At 38.7% G+C, this 11,229-nt stretch overlaps 1 protein-coding gene across 10 annotated transcripts in view; it reads left to right on the top strand.

Annotated features, from left to right (window-relative positions):
• The window catches only part of pcloa (piccolo presynaptic cytomatrix protein a), a 77,762-nt gene that overhangs the window by 46,023 nt on the left and 20,510 nt on the right, over positions 1 to 11,229 (top strand). For 9 of the 10 annotated variants that reach the window (XM_055006711.1, XM_055006704.1, XM_055006706.1 and 6 more), the window contains 5 exons: positions 1,927 to 1,974; positions 2,607 to 2,689; positions 2,859 to 2,934; positions 4,382 to 4,507; positions 9,250 to 9,358. In XM_055006711.1, coding sequence (XP_054862686.1) covers positions 1,927 to 1,974; positions 2,607 to 2,689; positions 2,859 to 2,934; positions 4,382 to 4,507; positions 9,250 to 9,358 — 442 coding nt within the window. The remainder of the gene's footprint in view (positions 1 to 1,926; positions 1,975 to 2,606; positions 2,690 to 2,858; positions 2,935 to 4,381; positions 4,508 to 9,249; positions 9,359 to 11,229) is intronic. The other variant, XM_055006705.1, reaches the window with a different exon arrangement.

Below are 11,229 nucleotides of genomic sequence, written 5' to 3'. Positions count from 1 at the left end.
AATTTGACAAAAGTAATAATAAATAAAAATTATATGAAAATTAACCAGTGAAAATCAGACATTGCTTTCGAACATTGTTTCAACAGAATTATTTTTAAAAATCAACTCATGAAGCAGACCTGGACAAAAATGATTGTACCCTTAACTTAATATTTTGTTGCACAACCTTTTGAGGCAATCACTGCAATCAAACCATTTCTGTAACTGTCAGTGAGACTTCTGCACCTCTCAGCAGGTATTCTGGTCCACTCCTCATGAGCAGACTGCTCCAGTTGTCTCAGGTTTGAAGGGTTCCTTCTCCAGACTGCATGTTTCACCTCCTTCCATAGATGTTCAATAGGATTTAGATCAGGGCTCATAGAAGGCCACTTCAGAATAGTCCAGTGTTTTCCTCTTAGCCATTCTTCTGTGTTTTTAGCTGTGTGTTTTGGCTCATTATCCTGTTGCAAGACCCATGACCTGCGACTGAGACCAAGCTTTCTGACACTGGGCAGCACATTTCTCTCTAGAATACCTTGATAGTCATGAGATTTCATTGTATCCTGCACAGATTCAAGACACCCTGTGCCAGATGCAGCAAAGCAGCCCCAGAACATAACAGAACCTCCTCCATGTTTCACAATAGGGACAGTGTTCTTTTCTTGATATGCTTCATTTTTCATCTGTGAACATAGAGCTGATGTGCCTTGCCAAAAAGTTCCAGTTTTGTCCGGTCTGTCCATAGGACATTCTCCCAGAAGCTTTGTGGCTTGTCAACATGCAGTTTGGCAAATTCCAGTCTGGCATTTTTAGGATTTGTTTTCAACAATGGTGTCCTCCTTGGTCTTCTCCCATGAAGTCCACTTTGGCTCAAACAATGATGGATGGTGTGATCTGACACTGATGTACCTTGACCTTGGAGTTCATCTTTAATGTCTTTAGAGGTTGTTCTGGGCTCTTTTGTTACCATTCATATTATCCGTCTCTTCCATTTGTCATCAATTTTCCTCCTGTGGCCACATCCAGGGAAGCTGGCTACAGTCCCATGGATCTTAAATTTCTGAATAATATGTGCAACTGTAGTCACAGGAACATCAAGCTGCTTGGAGATGGTCTTATAGCCTTTACCTTTAACCTGCTTGTCTATAATTTTCTTTCTAATCTCCTGAGACAACTCTCTCCTTCACTTCCTCTGGTCCATGTTTAGTGTGGTACACACCATGTCACCAAACAGCACAGTGACTACTGTGACCCTATAAATAGGTTGACTGACTGATTACAAGTTTGTAGACACCTGTGATGCTAATTAGAGGACACACCTTGATTGAACATGTCCCTATGGTCACATTATTTTCAGTCTTTTCTAGGGGTACCATCATTTTAGTCCAGGCCTGTTTCATGAGTTTATTTTTTAAAATAATTCTGTTGAACCACGGTTCAAAAGCAATGTCTGATTTTCATTGGTTAATTTTCATAAAATTTTTATTTATTATTACTTTTGTCAGATTCAAATTATTTCTGTGACCATTGTGGGTTTTTCTTTCATTAACCGAGGGGTACCAACAATTTTGTCCATGTGTGTATATCAGCTGTCAGCACCAACCCAGATTAGTAAAATAGCTGAACAGTGTTCTGTTACAACAGGTAATAGAGAAGCCACAAAACATGATTAAACATAAAGACATTGTCTGTGACTAAACTCTGTTACATTATTTGATGTGTTTAAAACATACATACTTAAAGCAGCATGGAACTGGTCAGTTTCCAAGCTGAAGACAGTGCTTTCATGAAACAGGATGCAAAATTTAAGTGCTATTGTTTGTCTTTCTGGTTTAAATGTTTAAAAATGCTACTTCTGAGTTGTCTTTAGTGCAGCATAACTACATGTTCATAGTTTCATATGAATCCCATTATTGTGCAATGTAAACCCATTTGCCTTGATTCCAGCCCTAAGTGATTCCCTGATGGCTTTGAACAGAGACGATGCAACCAATGGTAGAGTATTAGTTCAGTTCTCCAGATATCCATAAGCTAATATATTAACCACAAACAAACGCACATCACCATAAAATGATGTCTAAATGTTGGGGAAGTTAAAGACATTTGTTTAAAATAAGCCACTTAAATATTAAATTTAAAACTTATTTTAATGGTTTTATGTGGATTTTTACAAATGTCTTATGATGCCATACATATGTTTGGAAGAATCTTATTCATATTGAAGATTAATAATATATGCATATGTATACCCAACATTTACATTCAAAGAAAATGATCACACCAGAGGTTTAAATCACACTTCTATACTTGACTGTACTAATACTGTTTTACTCACTTGTTTTTCTGCTTTTTTTTTCATTTTTACAATACCTGTGAAAATGGTGTGTCGCTAGATATCCTTTTCCTATTTGACGTGAAAAAATATGTGAAATAATCCTGATTTTGTTTGGCCCTTGTGCCTTTGTCATATTTTTATCCTAGTCACTAATTAAAATTTTTTTAAATGAAATTTTACTTGATGGCATGTAATCACCTTTAAATAACCTGACACCCATCCTCTCTAGTAGGATGCAAAGGTCCAGATTCTCAGATTGGTTTTGAAACGGTGCTTGTTTTTGTCTCTGAAGCCTACCACCTTAGACGAGAAGAAACAGACTGGTTTGACAAACCAAGAGATGGACGGTCAGAGAATGGACAGGAGAAGAGACAGGTGAAACAGGAACGAACATGCACATACATACACTCTTGTAAAGTTCCCAGATGTGTACCATGTACAAGTTGTAACGAAATGCATCCACCCACACTCAGTCACCTGGATGTGTATATGTGGTATGTATGCACGAGGCGCTTGACATCTCACCATTGTGTATGGGTAACAGGGAAAAGGTCCATACTACCCCTTCCCTCATCTCAGGGTCAAACTGCAGAGGGATCCCAAAGACCGCAGTGTCTCAGGTAAAGTAGCACATTTTACTATGGCTAAGTTCATTAACACCTGCAGCATGATATATATAGGAATGATAGGCATTGAGACAGACGTGTATTACATACAGCTGATGTGTTATTGACTGCTGTGCATGCGTTAAATTGTATTGTGCCCGTTGCATCAAATGTGCGCTGTTTGCAGCAATGACATTATTTTCCTTCAAATGATTATAAATCAAATAGAATTATTAAGAAAGCATAAAGAATGCAAAATGCACATATCAATAGGGACCTTATTATGTAATTGCATGACTAGTATGCTTCACGCATTTTATTTACTTGATACTTCTGCCAGATTTCAACAAAATTGGCAAGTCACTTCCCCTGATATTACGTTCCATCACACCATTCCTCCAGGCTCAAAGCAAGCAGACATTTCATTTCCTGGCTTCCCTTCTGATTTGGCTCATCTCCACGCTCATCACTCATTGCCATGCTCAAAATGGCGTATCCCTCACACTCAGGATTATCTTATGCAATTAACAAACAGCCCACAAAGGAAGAATTTTTGCTTACGAGTGCCTGATGCTGAACTGAGTCATTTTGCTTCAGTTATTTTGTTCTCACTTCTGAAACCTTGTAAAAATGTTTCATCGTGTAAAATGAATATGGGTTAGATTCTGTGCAGTTGAAGGCCTTTTAATGTGTGAAGGGACGATTGACAGAGGGGTTTGCATGTGTGCTGGTGGCTTTACTGTTCCACAAAGGCTTTGAGACATTGAGAAACTGGTTTAAGCTTACCAGCAAACTGAAGACAGGTTGCAACTCTTCAATTTTACTCTTGTGTGCTGCCATATAACCCACCAAAATTGATTTTCAACGAAATTCTGACAAAAACAATTTACAGACAAATTTGTTCTTAAACCTGTCTTTCACATATTTATATATGTGATTTAAGTAATCTAACCACACTAAATTCCAAGTATTTCAAAGCTAAGATGATATTACTGCACTAAGCCAGCAACTTTTACCTGGACCTTAGTTGTATTTTATCATCATTATTGGATTTAGCTGTTAACTCATTGAATTATTTTAAGAATTCAACTAAGCTACTAAGATAGTCGTTTATTGTAGTAGATATTATTTAAATAGATGCTACAGCTGTAGAGAAATCATAGCAAGTACATGGAGTTTACCTAAATTTAGCTGTGGCTATCTCCCCCCCTAACCCTACTTCTCCATAGTGATTTTAATATGATAAATTTGATACAAAAAATGTGTTGCTTAGTGCAGTTTTGACCAAATCTATTGTTCAAGCTTTACTTTGTAGGCTAGTGTTGTGCCTCAACAATTTCTTCTTCTTTGACCATTTTGTTGAGTGTGCTTGTGTGCCCAGTTATACAAACGAAAGCAGGTATTAAAGATTATGAAGTCATTAATAATGCTGCTCACTGGTCTTTGTATTTGGACAAAACAGGAAATGGTCTGGGTATCCGAGTGGTTGGAGGGAAGGAGGTGCCTGGCAGTAATGGAGACATTGGAGCCTATGTTGCCAAAGTCCTACCTGGTGGAGCAGCAGAACAAACAGGGAAGATTCTTGAAGGTAAGATCTTTAACTGACTTAAACCTCTCTTTGTGCAAAATTTAAAAAAGAAAATATTGCAGTCAACTAAAACTATAGGAGTGAAGACATTATTCACAAATTAGATATAAAGTTAAAGCTCTTCAGATGGGATTATTTATTCTATAATGTTATTTTTGACAGCACTACCCTCACAACAACATGGAAATCATTAGTGTTAGCATGTTGTGTAGCTAAGATAGCTAATGTTACCATTAGCTTCCACTGTATCCCAACAGTTCAAACCTCTGTGGAGGCTGTGGTAGAAACTTTAAGAGCTATTTAAAACAGATAAACGAGGACTGGTTGAATTACTGTCTTCATGTCAGCTGTTGTGCTGCAGTGCAACTTAAGCTTGGCTAGTGTTTACTTCTCTCCTGCTCTCTGTGCTCACATGTACTGCACTTTATTACAGTCAATTGCCAAATATATTTTGTCTCGTTAAAATATTTTTCTATTTATTTCATCAGAAAGCAGAACAAGTATAAAATAGCAACTGAAACTCTAAGACTGCATGTTTAACAGTCACAGAGACAAACTTGCCATATACATGAGTTAAAAACGCTGTCTGTTCTGTAAATTTGGGGATATTGCTATGGAAAATGATTAGTTAGAAGCAAAAGATGGTCCTGGTCTCTCACACGCATTCATGTCTGTGTCGGACGTTTTGCTCTGCGCTGTCACTCGCAGATGCAGAGAGAGTCTTCTTCCTGAAGGGCATGTGGATACCAGCCTCTTAGCTACATTTAAAGCTACAGATACTAAAACAGCTCATTCAGAACTGGGGAAAAAAAAACAGAAGTTATACTGTCAGAATGAAATTCACCATCTTTGCAATGTTTTGAGCTGAAGGGTCACCATATGGGACATTTAACAGAACTCTTTGACATTTTGATAAGCAGAAATATTTATATTTTTGATGAGAGTTGGACCATGTCTGCCGTGACATAAATGTAAATTACCACTGGCAACGGGCTGCTGAGTTAGCTTAGCAGAAAGGCTGAAAACATGTATATCTATGGTCATTCATAGTTGATAGGCTGACAGAACTGAACATGCAGTTAGAGTGGGAGAAACAGGGCCGTGACAAAAGTAGGTCTTAATTTGCATTTAATTTTATCACCTCCCGGCAATAGGTCGTGGTCATGAGAACTGAGAACAAAAAGATAAGCTTATGAGTTAGCACTTTTGTTCTTAGTAACATTAACTATAGTCACCAACCTTTTGACGAATTCTAATGCAGATGCAACCTGGTGACTGCACCAAGACGAAATTGTTTATTTCAGCATAAATAATGTATTATCTGATGAGGTTCCTCTGATATGTTGTGCTACTTGTGTTTCATACTGGTTGAAGCTGCAACAGCTACGGTTAGCAATTTAAACAAGTCACCAAGTAACCATTATGCACTAACCCACAAATGTATGACCTGTGATTTCATCCTCACACACCTCTCACTGACAACACCTGAGAATGAATTGCTTGCGAGGTATATTAACAGGAACACATTTCATGAGGTGTTATTGATTTCATATGGGGGAGTCTGGGAACAGTTAACCCCTTCACCCTCCTACTCTATCTGGATACTCACTGGTGCATTGAGGGTGTCGGGCAACTGTGGCCTGAGCCTGTTTAAAGCTGACAAACTGGTGATGTGTGATCGGTGGAAGAAATTGCGACGCCCACTTTGGACCTGAACATTGTGTGTGATCCATCTCCCTGTGCTCTATAGATGTGTGGACATGCATCTAAGCGTGGCTGCTTTGTGGTCCTGTGTGTGTCACCTTCTGTTTCCTTTTTTTAACTATTGCATGGTTGGTTTCCTTTTCTGTTTCTCTATCCACGTCTTTTTAAGGACATTCTAAACAGGTTCCAGTAGAAACTGTGTCAGGAAAAGATAAAGATAAAAGATTAATTTGAACAGCGGATGTGCAGTTTGAGGTTTTTTTTTTGTTTGTTTTTTTTACAGAAAGTTACTACAAATATTACTATCAATAAAATATTGTAAAACATGAATACTTTATTATAAAGGGTGAAGTGAGTGCAGATTGCTTAAAAACCAGACTAAGGATCGACAGCTATGCTTGTGCCTTTGTGGGTCAATAATCTGGAACAAAGGTCCTTTGATGCTGTAGTAATAATCAATATTCAGCATTGAGATTAATTATCATCATGCAACACAGGATTTTATGAGTTCAATAACAGATGTAGTCCTGGCATGATGCTCACAAAAAAAGTTGATTAAGTTTTTTACAGAATAAATAATCAAGTAATGTTAAAAAAAAAAAAAAAAAAAAAAGTTATTTTTGTGGTTTCGTATGGAGGATGACTTCAGTAATCTTACAGCCTGAGGACAGAAACCGGTTTGATGTCTTGCTGGTAAAGCAGCAGCGACTTCTGTATCACTTGCCAGATGGCAGCAGGGTGAACAGGCTGTGGCTGGGTGGGTATTGTCTGTGAGTCTCCTTTGGGCTCTCTGCAGACACCTCATCTCACTGAAACCACTGATGCTCGGTAGATTGTGCCGGTGATGTTCTGGGCGGCTTTAATCACCTGCTGCAGAGCATTCTTTACTTACTTACCAGCTTGTGATGCTTCCAGTAAGGCTGCTTTCTCTTGCTCCTTTTTAGAAATTAACAAGAATTTGGGATATTTCTTTCTTGTTTCCTTAAGAAGTACAGTAGTTTCTGAGCTTTCCTTACTAGGGTGGAGAGGTGTGGTTGTCATGACAGGTTCTCTGTGGCTTTAAATTACAAGGAACAATGCTAACATGCTGATTTTTGGCAGGTATTACGGATCAGCCAACGTGCTATTTAGGGCTCATACCGATGCCGATTATTGGCAATCAGGAAAGCCAGATAGCTGATATTTGGACTTAATATACATTAAATGTAATGTTTTAACAGCATGTGGCATCAGGGAACCTGTCATTTTCAAACTAGACATCTTCTGTGACTAATTGTGATTATATTAGAATGCACTCCTTTGTTTATGTGGAATCAACTGAGATTGATTAATTTGATTCCTGCAGCTACATCTGCTGTTCTTCTCGATTATTTTGATCTTTCACTCTTCTGTCACTTTTATTGCCCATTAAGGTCCATATCTTAAAGCATTATTAATTATTGTTTTCCAGACTTTGTATCAAGCTTATTTGTGGCTGCTGTCTCACTTAGTCACTAGCCATTAGCGTAGCTTGAGAGACATTTCTGAGACCACAGAGTGACTACAGACAGAGAAGAGGCTGCATCAGACCTGACGTAGAGCATTAATTTTATCAATATTTGGTTAATAAAAACACAGATAATCGAGACAATGCCAAATATCGGCCATGATAATCAGCCAGGCCTATAACCGGTTTATCCCTAGCAGCTCTAGTGCTTAGTGTAGTTAGTATAAAACTGGCTAATGGCACTAAAAGAGCAATGCCAGTAGTGTGGCTACAGAATCAAAAGAAATATCTCAAAATTAATCAGCTTTCATAAGCCTTGAGACCTGATCTTTGTCTGAAAATCTTGCCACATTTCTACATCTACCCAGGCTTTTAGTAATAAAGTTCAAAAGGCAGCTCTTTCCCCAAACACATGACAGATTTAGATTTCCATATCTGTTGCTGTCCAGCTCTTTCTATACAGTACTTGTCTCATGTGTTTTATTTCAACACAGACAAGTCTATAATATAGGGCAACCCTGTTGGTTATTGCTCAGTCCAAGAGTCAAGATGCATCTGTGGTGTTGTTTGCCACAAGTACAACTCAACCATGACAACATCCAAGATAAACAACAAGTACTGTGGTTATGCCAGTGGGAACACGGCGCCTCAATCGCTCTGGTGTGAATATGGAGAAAATGTTGTTAGATTCAAGAGGTGTAGAGGCTTCGTGTCACAGAGGGACAGAAACAGAGTGTATATGAATGTGTGCTTGTTTGTCTGATCGCTGAAATTCCACTTTCAAAGGCTACATTATACAGTGCAACCGACTGGATGACTAATATCAATTTGAAACTACAGTGCAGCTTCCATGTCACTCACTCTTGCAGCACGAGAGTATCGTCGCAAACAGAAGACCCTCCTGATGAGCTGTTTCAATCTGTGTAAGTCCTGCCGGTGTGCAGGGTGTGCTTTGCAGTGGTTTTGCCGTGCTTAATGGATTCCTATGAGCCTTCACTGCTGAAATAAATCTAAATAGATGGTCAGCCCTTTCTCTGAGACATTCGTCATCGCTTGAGTAGAGAGGATAAAACTGTGTCTGATTGGATTTTGTGTTCTTTCCAGACCTTAATGCATCATGTCTGAAATGTTTTCCTGCAAATTACAGTTTTATAGATGAAAAAACATGAGGCCTGTTTTGGGTTCATATTTACCCTGTTTTTGTGCCTGAGCGCTCCAATGAGCTGCTTTGTTGCACAGCTGCTGTTTGGGCTGCCACCGGCATTTATCTCTCCAGTTCTGGCTTGTAGTTTGATGCCCTTGTCAGCTGAGGAAGAATCAAAGTTGCTCACTGTGTATTTAACCACAGAATGGATGTTAAACAACGAACTGGCCCCTCATTCTGGCCACCATGCATGGATTGATCCCTTTTATCATTTGAAGAGCTTCTTAAGGCTCACTTTGACTTCTTTTTGACTTTGAAGTGAAATGTTTGTAACATACTACATATAGGAAACAACACAATACTATGTTTCTGGTTGTTTTAATGTGAATCTGTGCAAATTGTGTTTAGGAATGCAAGTCCTGGAGTGGAATGGTGTTCTTCTGACGGGGAAAACCTATGAAGAGGTACAAGGGCTCGTCGGACAGCCGTGTAATGAGGCTGAAGTGTGTGTCAGACTGTGAGTATAACCTGTACCTTTCCCTGTTGCAACTGTTTTGAGCTTTCTGTACTTATTGTTACATCCTGTTGTTAGTCCGCTAAGGAACGCAGCAGAGTTATGTGATGATCAGCGTATGTTTACGTGTTTACCTTTTAGCAACATTACTCAAAGCTGGACCAATGGATTTGGATGGAATTTTCAGAGAAGGTCAGAAATGACACAAAGACCAAGTGATTAGATTTTGGTAGTGATTCAGCTTATAGTCTGGATCCATGGATTTGTTAAAGATTTCCGTATCACTGCGAGATAGCGGCATGGCGTCACCGTAACTATGACAACAAGTGAGCGCTACGTCAGCTGCCTGCTGACGATCACATGATTGTGATCCTACTGTAAATCGACCGTTGCAGACTTATCTGGACTTATCCATCGGAAATTCTACAAAAAATAATTGATTAAATTGTGGGGGTGCTTCCGAGTTCTATCAGTTCCCGCTGCCCTCTACATATTTATGTGACACAGTTCGGTATCCGTACATAACATACACATGCATGACACAGGTCTGTGCTCGGCACAAGGTCATTTTGTTTGTGGGTACGTCTATATTAAATGGCCATATTTTATGTTTCCGTGATTTCTAATCATCAATAACTAATAAAAAAATGCTTCATTTCTACAAAAATATGCTGCATTTCTGACAATGCCATATGAGGGAATGAACAGCCTTGGCGGAGTACTGTGCTCTCTGAGTGCTTTTCTTGTTTTACTTTTGTCTTCATTTCATCTTCCCAGTACATCTATGATCAGTCTTCTTGACCTCTTCCTAATCAAAACCTTTTTATATTTTCTGCCTCTTTATTTCCTTGATGTCTTCATCTACTCTTCTCTGTTTTTTCCAGTCACTGTCATGACTGATTTCCCATCTCAAATATTTAAAAGCAAGTCATGATTGCTAGCTTTGCTGTTCCTTATTCAGTTTCTATATTTCCAGTCATATTTTTGTGTATCTGCGCCAATGACAGATGTGGCCGGAGGGACTACAGTATGTTTTTGTTTGGGTCATCTGTCAGTCAAGCCGTCTGGTTATAATATTCTTCTGAATGCAATATCTTAAAATCATAATTAGAGAATTTCTCCTAGTTTGGTACAAATGGTCACTTAGACTCAAAATGAACTGATTAGATTTTGGTGGTCAAAGATGAAATGTCTTGTTGACCTCAGGTTCATTTCATTCTTGTAAAAGCAATGGATCAGAAATGCCTGGAAAGAATTTCTTCAAATTTGACACAAAGCACCACTTGGATTGAACTTATTACAATTTGGTGGCGACTGGCAACCCAATAGCCAATTGGTTAGGGTGCACACGTAATGTGTGCAAATACTCTGAGCGATGGGTTTGATTCCAGGCAAGGGATCTTTTTCTGTCACTCCCTCTACTCTCTTTCCCCACAGTTTCTTTGAAATGAAATAAAGGGCACAAAAAAAATCAAAGAAAGAATTAAGTGGTTAAAGGCCACTGTGATATCACAAAGCATGTTTTTAGCCATGACTCAAGTAATCATACATTCATTGGGACAAAATTTCTCCCAAATGTCTATTGGGATGAAATGATTAAGTGATGACATTTTATATCCAAAGGTCAAATTCACTGTGGTATCATAATGTTCTGCAAAAAACCCTGTTCTGTTTGTTATTTAACACCATATTCAGGAACAGAAAGGGAGATTGTGACATATTTGGTTGGATGCTGAACCTCGGACACTAATCTAAGCAAGTGATTATATAGATCTTTGGGCTGTTGATGTGTCTGAGGGATGCACATGTTAGAATTTGTAGCTTCTTTGCAGCAGCGTCTGTGTGTGAAACATTGTCTAGTGTCACAGCTGCAA

This window comes from Amphiprion ocellaris, chromosome 21 (genome assembly GCF_022539595.1).
Source record: "Amphiprion ocellaris isolate individual 3 ecotype Okinawa chromosome 21, ASM2253959v1, whole genome shotgun sequence".
NCBI classification, from domain to species: Eukaryota; Metazoa; Chordata; class Actinopteri; family Pomacentridae; genus Amphiprion; species Amphiprion ocellaris.
This window is presented reverse-complemented; position numbering and strand designations above follow the sequence as displayed.